Source organism: Danio rerio, chromosome 6 (genome assembly GCF_052040795.2).
Source record: "Danio rerio strain M-AB ecotype USA chromosome 6, GRCz13ab, whole genome shotgun sequence".
Taxonomy (NCBI): Eukaryota; Metazoa; Chordata; class Actinopteri; order Cypriniformes; family Danionidae; genus Danio; species Danio rerio.
Window position 1 is genome coordinate 11,324,076 of NC_141026.1, and position 13,326 is coordinate 11,337,401.

General features: G+C 34.0%; 1 protein-coding gene and 1 long non-coding RNA gene across 3 annotated transcripts in view; one reads left to right on the forward strand and one right to left on the reverse strand.

The window, feature by feature from the left end:
- The window catches only part of LOC147843375 (uncharacterized), a 704,457-nt gene that overhangs the window by 607,069 nt on the left and 84,062 nt on the right, over positions 1–13,326 (reverse strand). The window lies entirely within an intron of this gene.
- The window catches only part of kcnh7a (potassium channel, voltage gated eag related subfamily H, member 7a), a 160,326-nt gene continuing 147,631 nt past the window's right edge, over positions 632–13,326 (forward strand). For both annotated transcript variants that reach the window (XR_015493232.1, XM_087256719.1), the window contains exons 1-2: positions 632–876; positions 1,058–1,176. Coding sequence is in view for 1 of the 2 variants with exons in the window: in XM_087256719.1 (XP_087112845.1) it covers positions 1,149–1,176 (28 nt within the window). In the remaining variant the exon portion in view is untranslated. The remainder of the gene's footprint in view (positions 877–1,057; positions 1,177–13,326) is intronic.

Here is a 13,326-nt window from a genome sequence, read left to right on the forward strand (position 1 = left end):
TGTGAGAAATGTACTATTAATTGTGAACATTTAAAAAATAATAATTTTCATTATTGGCAGATATAAACCCAGGAACTATTGATTTTCTTCTCACAATTCTACTTTTCACAATTCAGATGTGTGACAAACTTGCAAAATGAGATACAAAGAGCAGCTTTAAGGGGCAAAGGAGACAGTTTTCTATCATTTACTTATATTTTCTTAAAATAGTTTATGTCTCATAATTCTTTATAATGCAAATGAAGGATGTAACCTTTCAAATTTGAGAAACAAAATACGCAGTGTAATGGGGAAAAGTACAATGTGTGAGATAAACTATATGTCTTTCTATTCTGTCTTTATTTTTTTATTCAAAATGCTTCACTAGCAATATGCAAATGATAAATTATAAGCTATATCAATAGCATACAGATCAACAAATTGTTGAAGTAGACTACATTAAGTGAAGTTAGTCCCAACACCCCCAACAACAATTTATTTATTATTTAAATAAATAAACTTGTTAGGCTTTACAGAGCCAACTAAACCATACATAAAATGTAATGTCCCCTTTTGCCTAAATGCAAAATAAAATTGCCTTTCCAGATAACGTTACCTCAGCAGGTTAGAAATCCTCCTCAAATCATTATTTACCGTTGATTGTCGCGGAAGCCAAAATCTAAATTGGTGAAAGATGCAGATGATTCAAACGACCGTTTTGTGTGTGAACTGAACTGGATCAACCGATTCATTTAAACATTAGATTCAAAACAAACGATTCGTTCACGAGCCAGCAACTTCTCACGGACACGGTCGACCACAAAACGGTTTTCAAGCCTTTTTCTTTTGTTTTCCACTATGGGACGAATATTAATCACGTTTTGAAAGATATTTTGGGTGAGTATATAATAACAGAGTAAATAAATTAAATCCACAAAATGAACACCGCCAAACAACCGGAGGAACTTGTACATGTAACGTTACGTAGAAATTGCATACCAATCTGCATTATTTAAACGTTTTATGGTATATTAATGTTAAATTATCGAAAATGACAAGCTTTTTTTACATTATACAGACACGGTGCGCAGATTAATGATCGCTTTCCAGTCGATGGTGGAATTAGAAGTTTACATCAGGCTGAATGAATTTCCGCATCTGACCACAAGATGGCATCCACAGCGGTGTTTTATTGGTGTAAGTTTCCAAACAAAATATTTTTAATCAAGTTAACATTTGTATAAATGACAGAAATCAAAATACATTGTTTCATTTAACATTTGTGTTATATAGCTTTCACGGGTTCTGCACAAAATGTTTATCATCTAATCTGTTTGACGGATTTATCAACCAAAGCACCAACAATACGCCTTCTTTCCGGTGCACTCCATTTCACTCCCTCTTTTTGTATTCACTACTTCAAGTGTACTATGATAGTGGAATAGTGTTGGGAATAGTGACTTAGGGTGTAGTACGATTTTGGAGACAGCACAGCAGTTTAGCTCTATTAGAAACGTCTCCAGAAACTTCTAGTCTATTGTTTTGAATCTGATGAAGCTAAAATATGCAGAAGCTGGATTGGATAATAGGGATGCAGAGCTAGTATTTCTTCCCATACTGATAAACTTCCGGTGAATGGTTAATGTGACTTTTTTCCATTTTATACGGTTCCTTTTACAGCATTGATGTTGTAATGTAATGAAAATACAATCAGTTAAATAGACTTGGCATTTATTTAGTTGCTCAAGCGTAAAACAAGATTAAAAGCTGTTTCGACGCACAGGCCCGTCAGGATTAGCAGGCTAGCGCAAAAACTCCATTGAATATACTAAGGTAAAATTAATTTTCATATTTTAAAGACATGGGAAAAATGTAATTTAATGCAGCGCTTTTTGCACATTCTGAGACCCGCTTTATATCGCATATCTCTCAGCCAGTGAAGATCATAAATTTTAAAAGAAGACAGATCCTAAACTGTTTAAGCATACAGTTCACCGGAAGCTTCTTGACTCGGGTTACTGACAAATTAAAAGTCCTTCGGCATACTTCTGCATATACCTTATCCTATAACAGTGGTCAACAAACTTGTTCCTGGAGGGCCGGTGTCCTGCACATTTTTGCTCCAACCCTAATCAAACACACCTGAACACGCTAATCAAGGTCTTACTAACTAGGTAAACTTGAAACATCCAGGCAGGTTTGTTGAGGCAAGTTGAAGCTAAACCCTGCAGGGACACCGGCCCTCCTGGACCGAGATTTGTGACCCCTGTCCTATAACATTGTGAGATAACTTTCATTAATTATTTTTCATGACATTCAGTAATATTCTGCTGTCTTTAATTGGTGACATCATTATCTGCCCACGTTCGGCACCTGACTCTAAACCTCATTTTGACGCTGCTGTTTCAAAGATAAATTTACACTTCAGTTATTCAGTGGTACATCGAGCTATTCCTGTATACTGCTAAAGTCGCAAAGAGCAGAATGTGTGACTAACGAAAAAATAAGTGCCCTAGGTTTATAAGTTTAGGCCCCACTGTGTCTGTTACTTCCTGCACTTTAGCCTTTTCCCTCTTTGGCATTGCATCGGATTGGCTGAGAATGAGGTAAAGAGTGAATTTTAACCCACTGAAATACAAATAGCTTTAATGCACCGGCCTCTCGTTCTATAATACCAGCGGTGCGTCTGTGTGTGTGATGCATCGTCTCTCTAGAGACACATTACACAGCTAATGGTCTGAGCGTGCTTCATTACTGCTTTAATCCAGCATAGTGAGATCATTTCAAAACACACACAGACACACATTTCATATCTTTGACACATTTGTACTAATCCCCCCCACCCCACCCCCGAAATCACCAATTTCGCCTCTGTTTGTGTTTCCTGTGGAAATATACAGTATGCAAAATATCATTGGTTTTTATTGTATATACTTTCAGATGCCGCTCTCTTCTGTATAGGCTCGCTGTCGCTACATATTTCTAAAGCCACCCTTCAGCGGGCGAACCCTGCTACCTCCACCTTTTTATCTCTCCCTCTCTCTCTTTCTCTCCCTCTCTGTAAATGCCATCTGAGAAGAGAACACTCTGACAGGCTGACCTTGAGTCAGCGCCCATAACTCAACAGGTACTTACAGTATGAAACAGATTGCTTTTATATGGGCCTGTAAAACAGATCCATGTATCTGTCTGTATGCTATGACTCATAAACACCAGTCAATCATATACCTATCTATTTGTGTGCATTCTTTTCCTCGGAGAGATTTTTATTTGAGAATTTGGCCCATACATCTTTACATACACAAATAATAGCAGATAATTGTGGCTTAATGGGTAGCACATTATTATTTGCTAAATTATCAAATGTAAAACATGTAAACAGGTGTTTCCCAGAGGAGCAGAGTACAATTCCTGACAAAATCTTGTCCTTCTGTCTCACATACAGTGCTCAGCATAAACGAGTACACCCCATTTTAAAAATGAATATTTTAATGAATATAGGCAATATATTTGGATGCATTTGAACAAAACATTTATTTTAAAGATTAAAATAATATTTTAATCACTAAACATATTTAAAAAATAGAAAGATAATACATTTAAATACATGCAAAATATCGCAAAACAAAACTAAATTTTATATATATATATTTTTCCCCTGATTTTTCCTCTTTTAAATTGTTTTATTTATTTAAAAACAATTAATTATTGATTTATAATTATTATTATTATTTTATTAAATTATTTTATTTAATTTAATTGTTTTATCCCTAAAATATAAATGTGGGTGTACTAAACTGTAAAACAGTAATTTTTTAGTAATTATTCAGCACTGACTAATCCAATGTATAGGAACAAATATAATATTCTAAAGCATCTTATAGAAAACATTAATTTAAAAAATAGATTTGTTAGGGGCAGGGCCGGCGCATCCATAGAAAATCCACGACCTCCACCCCACCACCCCAGTCCTCACTTTCATCTGCGACCCCCCCGACCCACCAACCCTTCCCTCACCCCTGCCCCCCCCGTTCCTCAATTTCAGCCACAACACGCAGCCCCACATTCTTTGTTCCTCTGAAAGGCCTGCCCCTGCGCCTCTGGCCACGGCCCCTCACTGCGCAGGGTGTATGTGCATAACCTGAAGGCAACCTGAAGGGTTTATGACATCATTAACCCAGAAGTATTTTTTCGTAATCCCCAAACTTTGTTCGCTGTAGACTTTGCCAAGTTAACTCTGTAAAAGCCAGTGTCTCCCTTTGCATTGAACGTTGAGCGTCTTGCATTCAGAGATGTTGTTTATATTCACACATCTACATTACACATCAACTAAAGTTTAAAATAGGATATTGTAGTGGACCACCTCTTTAAACAGTATATGTATTCATGCACCATATTTTATACATATTATATAATGATAGAAGTTTATAAAACATTTAAATCTTTCTTAAGCATGTGCAGTTGTCAGACAAATAAAAACATTTTAGTAGAAAATTAAATAAGATTTCTTTACAATTATTTTATATTTAAATTTATAAAATAAAATTTAATTTCATTATATGCCTTCTTGTTTTTTTAACCGTTTGTTATTTTTGCCCTGTTTGTGAAGCACTTTGGTCAGCATTCATGTAGTTTTAAGGTGCTATATAAATAAAGTTGAATGACCAAAAAAATGTTGAATGAAATATCTGAATGACCAGAAAAATACATTTACAATTACTGTGCTTTTCTGAATCTTACATTATCATAAGGTTATTTCTTAATTAACTTTTCTAAGGCATGTGCAGTTGTCCCAGTACTGGGTTGCAGCTGGAAGGGCACTGTGTAAAACATATGCTGGAAAAGTTGGGGATTTATTCCACTGTGGCGACCCCTGATGAATAAAGGGACTAAGCTGAAGGAAAACGAATGAACGAATATGCAGTTGTCTTGATAAATGATAAATGTTCGTTAGTTGAAAAATACTATTCTGCTAGTCATATATTGCTGTGCTTCTCTAAATTGATTTAAACAGAACTGTTTAATTAATTTACAGTATTTAAGGCAAGTATATTATCAGTAAATAATTAAATTACCTACAAATGAAAAGCAATCTCCTACTTATTCAGTAGAAAAGTAATTTAATTACAGTGACTAATTAATTGCAGCTAATTTGCAGATGACTTGTCTGATATGTAGAATGACTGTACAGTAATAATTTATTTAAAAATATGCACACAAAAAAAACAACATAATAAAAAGTCATGAAAAACGTTACTTAAACTTCATTTAGGAAGTTAACCATGCCCACTTTCTTAGTTGACACCAGATTAAACCTTAGTTTCTTTCTTCTTTCTTTTTTAAAGTTAAACGATTGTTTAACTTGATGTCGGCTTAACTGATACAAGTTAAAATGACTTGTAAAGTTAAATTAGAACAACTTAAAAATGTGAGTGAGCAACACATTTTTTTACACTGTAGCTATGATCTTAAATGACTAGTTTTTACAAATTTAAGTAGAATGAACATAAAACAATTAAGTTGTCCTAAAAAAATCCTTGAGAATTGTGTTGTTTCAGCTCATTTTAAATAAGTAGTTTGACAAGTTTGACACAACAAACAGCAAACATAATTTTTGAGTGTATCAGAATCTACACTGTAAAACATGCTGGGTTCCACACAATTCTCTCATTAAGTTAACTTAATTGTTCTTACAAATTTAAGTAGATTGAACATAAAACAATTAAGTTGTCCTCCCAAAAAAACAAGAATTGGGTTGATTCAGCTCATATTAAATAAGTAGTTTGAACAAGCAGCAAAAAATACTTTTTGAGTATAGAAAAAAATCCTGCATTAGTTTAAAACAACTACTTCAACGTCAGTGTTTCTAATATTGTGTGACCCAGAAAGCACGGCAGATTCTCTCATATCACTAAGCGCTGTGCACTGGACCATCGCTGACAGAATTCCCACTTTACATCAAACTGACTCTTTCCACACCCTCAAACCGGATCTTGCACATTCCTGTCCATCAAGTGTTCCTACGAAGCTTTGTCTAATGTGCAAGTGCCCTTCTCTGAAATTACCGCTTCTGCCATGATTACTTATAGTCTCAGACGCCAGTGAAGATCTGTACATCCTCGTCTGCGCAGCGCCCATGAAGGTATAATTAACCACACAGTCTCGAGCCCTCATTTCAGTCTCGGCGTATTAAACACAGCATGTCTCGGCCGCATTTGGCATCCTAAGTATCTCCATACTTGAGTCGTGCAGACAAAGGAAAGGCTTTGTTTCCGTTTCATAATTGCATTGTGTGGACGCTTACGCAGTGACCGGCGAACAGTCACGAGGCGAGACGGCACAGACGCTACACGAGCGCTCAGTAAATTAGCATACCATCTGAATTCAGAGAGCACACGCAACTTTGGGGTCAATATGCATGTCAGCGGCATGTGTGCGTGTGAGAAAGAGGGAGGGAGACAGAGAAAGGGCTCTCTCCAAGAAAGTCAAGTGGGGTTGACGGCTGAACAGTCTCTCTTGCTTCTGTGTTGAGAATGGACGATTCTGTTTCCTACGCTTTGGAAAGCCAATCTCAGACTAACCCTAGTGAATAATCACAAATCCTCCTCTGTGCGTTTTTCTGACACACACACACACACACACACTCAGATGTATCTTTGAATCTTTGAGAGGCAGCTAATCCAAACCACTTTAATAACTTGTGTCGATAAGGATGTCAATTTAATGCTTTTCCAAAAGACGGTTAATATCTTCACATGCTTAATGTCCTCAGCCAGCGCTAAGTTTGACATCATTACACCCCCAGCTTTCGCAATCAGCTTTTGCCTAATAATTATGCATAGCAGTTTTGTTTAATTACATTATGAGTTTAATTCGCCTCCATTTTAGCTCTTCGGTATTACACATCTATCAAAGCCTTCTAACACACGCGCGTATGTGTGTGTGTGTGTGGTGGGTAATTATGAAATTGCATAGCCGAGAACACACACACACATTCAGGCATCCACACTGATGGCCATCACAACTACCATTAATTACCTTTGCAATTAATTGCATCTTTTATTGTTATTATTGTTTAATCGGCTCTATAAAACAAAAGCCAATAAAGAAGAATCTATGATCCATTATAATCAGCAGTTGTGGGTGACCAAAGAGGGTTGGGAGAAAGAGGAGAGAAGCTGTGTAATTACCGCCCTTCAAACCACAACAGCACCATTCTAATCAAGCCTGTACTGAGCCTCCACACACACACACACACACCTTCTCAGGTAGAGAAATCTAATTGAGGATGAGGGCTGAAAATTAAAATTAAAGCTTAACATTAGACACACATAACCTTGAGATACAATTTGAAGTGGTGAATTCTCTGAGAGAGAGAGAGAGAGAGAGCGATGTTACAACCTCGCATAAAGAACGCTAACAAAAAACGAGTGGGTTGGAATAATGAGTTTTTTCCTGTGTTAAATCCCTTTTTTATGCCGCGAATCCATTTCTTCGAACCTCTCAGTCAGGAAGAGCTCTTTTCGTTAATCACTTCATTTTCCCGCTCAAATGGGTCGGCCCACTCACAGACCTTGACTAAGTATGCGACGGAGGGATGGGAAGATGCAAATGTGGGGCAGAATTATCAAAATATGAGGTTTGGATGGAAGGTTACTGCGAGAAGTAATTACGGGTGTTCGGTGGAAGGAGATCCAGCCCCTCTTCGCTTTCTCTGACAAGCCTTGCTGAGGCAAATACGAGCGAGTGTGGAGCTAATGACTCTTAATGTGGCGACGCTGGCCATAATTTCATAGTCCTCGCTCTTAATAAGCGTAGATGTAATGAATTGGTATTTAGAGGAGAAACTGTTTCCATATATCCGTTTAATGCCATTACTGAGCAAATTAACCTTGCAGGGGATTCATTAAGCTCTGTTCCGATTGGCTGATCATGCGGGTGGAACAGGAAACGTATTAAGGATGGACAACCTTTAAAAACGCCAAGCCTCAAAGTTTTAGTGGCGGACGGAGTAGTTAATAACCACAGCTGTAAATGTGAGTGTCGCAAGCGAGCCCATACGACTAAACAACACTTCGACCCTTCCCCCAGCCCACCTCTGGAGTGGAGCTGATTGACTCGTCATGTAGGAGAACCACTCTGAGAGTTCAAGTAGGAGTTGAATCGTTCCATCGAGAGGTCATAAATGAGCAGATGATTGACAGATGTCTTTATGACTCAGTCAGTTTGACTGATGCGCTACAAACAGCAAGAACAGATGAGACAAAGGGTTTTATAAAAAGAAAACCTGTCTGGTCATCAATCTTGTTGGGAAAGAGAATCAGATCATCAATATAGCCTTTGCTCCTTTCTGTCTTTTATTCTTGCAATTCTGTAAATAATGTAAACATCATTAAAAAAAAAATCCTATTACATTCTGATGCTGTTTGTATAAACTGTTCATAGATATATACACTAGATATCGTATTGGGACCCTGAGCATGCGTCAAAAGCTCCTGTCAGCATTTTACAGAGCTCCCTGGACAAATGTAATTTAACTGCACTAGGCAAGACTAAAGCCAGTCTGAAGATGCTGGACTTTAGCGCTGCGAATGGTTGTAGTAACGAGCAAACACAGAAAACAAAGCATAAAGGCCAAACATTTCATAGGTAAGATTTTGTATTAGTGTGTTAAACAAGTAACTTTTGTGCTAAACAAGTAATGTTATTGATGATAATACAGGCCCAGTTTACACTAATATGTGTTGGTTTTGAAACGTATAATTTTTACTACGCTGGAGTTTTTGAGCACCGAAAATTGAGCGTTTTGAAAACACTAAAGAGGCCGTTTTGGTTTTAAAATGCTGCGGCTCTGTGTTAGTGTGGATGGGGGTAAACGAAGACATCTGAAAACGGAGGCGGGGCTGCAGACATTCGCCTCTCTTAATAGGGCTTTTTCCTCAATATAAAGTAGCCTACACAAAGTTTAGTCTTGCATCCTCTCCTTGTATATTTAGCCTTTGCAAGTTTAATATGGAAAACAAACTCCCAAGTGAACCTACAAAGGGAACAGTGTACTTTATAACCTCATTCACATCACTCTGGCTACGTGGTTTTACTTTCTTAACAATAAAATCAAAACATGATTTAAGGAACTGCCTATTTTCTTTTTTGATATTAGCAACTAAACAGACATCGAAAAATGTTGGGGTGTCGTGTAGCTGCATATTTACATGAGCGTCATCTTCACTGTATGCATATTTATAACAAAACTGAGCCTATAACATAACAGCCTCCTTTTAGTTTCATTGAAAATACGAAACATACCCTCTCTTTTGCTGAATATCAGTTTTAATAATCAATAATGGCTGATATAAAAGTATAACGTGCAAAAAGTTTATACATTATAGAAAATAAAGGCAAACAATAAGTCAAGTGTGCAGAATCAGTGTACGCGGTTGCATCAATTATCTTTGAGCTCAGCCAAAACATGTTATCTGAGAACAAGTAATAGATTCAAAAGACCAAAGTCGGCACATATGTTGTTAGATATAGACAACAAGATCAATTAAATATAAAGTTTAACAAATATAGTGAGATTAGTTTGGGGGGGGGGGGGGGTGGTTGGGGGGATACGGGAGATAGGTCTGAAATACGGGAGACTCCTGGGGAAAAGGGGAGTGTGGCCAGGTATGACTTTACACCACTACCATGTCGTGTGAGCTGCTTTCAGCAGGATAATGTGTGATCATGTCACAAACGTAATCTCCAACTGTTTTTTCAACATGTTCGCTATACTCAAATGACCTCCACACTCACTATCTCAATTTTTTTGGGATGTTTAGGAATGGGAGATTTACAAAATGAACAACTGCAAAAAATGCCTTGCTTAAGTTTTTCTCTTGTTTCTATGTCAAGTTCCTAATAATTTTTAAATCAAAAACCATTTTCTAAACAAGTAAAAATATGGTCTTGTTTTCAGAAATATAAGTAAAAGTTAACAGAATTTTTCCTTAAAACAAGCAAAATAATCTACTAATGCAAGCAAAATATTGCTCACCATATTGACAGATTATTTTGCTTGTTTTTGGGTAAAAAACTACTTATTTTTTATTATTATTTCTGAAAACAATATCATGTTTTGCTTGTCTTGAAAATGCTTCTTGATTTAAGGATTTGGACAAGAAATAAGACAAATTCAAAGTAAGAAAAGTATTTTTTTCAGTGTGCTTGATTCCATCATGTCATTATGAACCAAAATAAGTGACATTTTGTTTCCTATTATTCAATGTCACAAAGAAATGTGGATGTGGGTTATATATACGCTTAACATTATAGTTTAAATACCAATTCCCACTATTAACTGGCTTATTAATTGCCTCTTATTAAAATATTAGCTGTTTATTTACTTATGAAGTACAAATTCTCTGTGATCGTCTTCTACATAATCCTATAGGCATACCTACACTCAAAAAAAGATCATTGCTAGTTGTTCAAACTACTTGTTTAAAATAAGCTGAATCAACACAATTCGTGCTCAACTATGTTTAATCCACTTAAATTTGCTAAAACAATTAAATTAACTTAATCGATTTGTGTTTGGATTACATGAAGGAACTGTATGGATTTTTTTTACAGTGAAATAACTTGACCAAACTACCTTAATAACTATTATTAAGCAGCAAATTAGGAGTTTATTGAGGCAAAAGTCATAGATGTAGATGTAGATTATTATTATTTAATGAATAGTCATAATGATTATTATTATTAACACCAAGAAGTGCACCCTAAAATAAATTGTGACCAATATATAAATATAAAATATTCATAAATATGTCAAATGAATGCAATAAAATGTACAATGGCCATTTAAGGTAGAGTGAGCTTTCCTTTGTTTTATATTGAATCCATCATCTGCTGTGGTTATTAAACCCGCATTTGTAAGCGCAGTAAAAAAGTGAACGAAATGTTTGGATATTAACCTCCCAACCTACTTCATATGAGCTACCCGTGTGCTTCTTTACACTCGTGGAGTTCACATTAATATCCTAAAGTGCAGCTCTAGCGTGGGCAGCATAATCAAAAGAACGAGAATAAGACATGATCATTTGGAAATCCTTGAGTTGCCAAGAGAGACAAACTGCAATTCAGGGACAAATGATGATTTTTACTCACGCTAATGTCATGTCTTTAACTGTTGAAGAGGGCTCTTAATTATGCTCTCTCTCAAAAGGAAAAAAATTCAATCAAACTGTTTTCAATCAAAAGTTCGCTTTACGTAGACTTTGTAAACGGAGGGATTTATTTATTTATATAATTATTCTTTTATCGTTGTTTTTTTTTAGCTAGACGGGGAATGAGATTAAATCCATTATATTATAATTAAAAATTTTCAGCGAACAATGAGTTGCAAATTGAAGTGCAGGTCTTATGTGTGGGTGTTTGTGCGTGTTTGTTTAAAAATGGTGGAAATGAAGGGAGGATAAGCAAACACATAAATCCTGAATAATTTAGATCTTTTCGATTTCTTTCCCATTGCTGTGTTTTTATACCTCTAGTGCAACCAAAACAGTTGATGATGGCATACTTTTTTTAATAAATATATATCAGATCAGCTCTCGGCATCAGATATATTACAGTAGATTCTATCAGAGTATATTTGTTTTGTCTAGTTTTGTCTAATACCCAAAACCTGTCAACAGAAAGTTTTGTCTTGTCTTCTGTCAGGAAAGAAGAGGGAAAAAGCAGAAGCAGCAGACAAAAGAATGATGATGACATGAGTATTGATTATTGTTGAATTTGTGCTGATCTGAAACATGTATGTTTTATCATAAACAATAGGAATGTAAAAATGGTGTTTTACGAAGTCATTGAGATGTTAAAAACCTTTTCTCTTATTATAGAAATATTTAAAGCTAGAATGAGAAGTTAAAAAATATAGAGAAAACGCAAAAAGAACGACAATCAAAAGATGAATTATAATCAAAGAATAAATAAGAAGTAACAAAATATATAGAGAAAATACATTAAACAATGAAAATCGAAAGATACATTTTTATGAATATTAAAAACATAAACAAGAAATATAAAAAATATGGAGTAAATCCAATAATAATTACATTAAAAACATAAATAGTATGATTATTCAAAGCATAAATAATAAGTAATAAAATAAATAGACAAAATTCTATAAAATGACAATCCAAAGGCAAATTGTATAAATATTCAAAACATAAATAAGAAGTAATAAAATATTTAAAGAAAATACAACAAAAACGACAATCAAAAGATAAATTTTATAAATATTCAAAGCATAAATATGTAGTAATAATAACATATAGAGAAGTGCAATAAAAACAAAATAGAAATTATAATCAAAGAATAAATAAGAAGTTTTAAAAATATATGGAAAAAATACACTAAAAATAACAATAAAAAACATATATAAATATTCAAAGCCTAGATAATAAGATAAACTATATGGAGAAAATATATAGAGAAAATGCGATAAAATGACAATCCAACGATATATTGTATAAAAATTCAAAGCATTATTAAAAAGTAATGAGATAGATGGAGAAAATACAAAAAAAAAGACAAAAAAACAAATTATATAAATATTCAAAGTGTAAATAATAAGTAAAAAAATATATGGAGAAAATACAATAAAAGGACAATCCAAACATACATTTTATAAATATTCAAAGCATAATTAAGAGATGATAAAATATATAAAGATAATACAACAAAAATGACAATCAAAAGATAAATTATACAAACATTCAAAGCGTAAAGAAGTAATAATAACATATATAAAGAAAGGCAATAAAAACAACAATTAAAATATAAAATATAATTAAAGAATCAATAAGAATTTTTTGAAAAAATATGGAAAAAATACAATAAAGATAATAATAAAAACTAATTATATAAATATTCAAAGCATAAATAAGTAATAAAATATATGGAGAAAATACAATAAAAATAACAATACAAATACATTATATAAATATGCAAACAATAAATAAGAAGTAATAAAACATTTGTAGATAATAAATTAAAAATAATGATCGAAATATAAATTATATAAATATTCAAAGCATTAATAGGAAGTAATAAAGTATATGGGGAAATAAAATAAAAAAGTAAAGCATAAATTATATAAATAATTAAAGACAGATGATTGTAAATGATTACATTATGAAAGGGAATAATCGAATAATTGCAAAATATACATACATACATACGCACACAAAGAATCCTCAAATAAACCCTAATTACTTAAATAGTGTTATTTAACAATATTATTATTAGATAATAACTGATAATTAGTTCTTGGAAAGGAAAATGTTACAGTCGTTGGCTTAT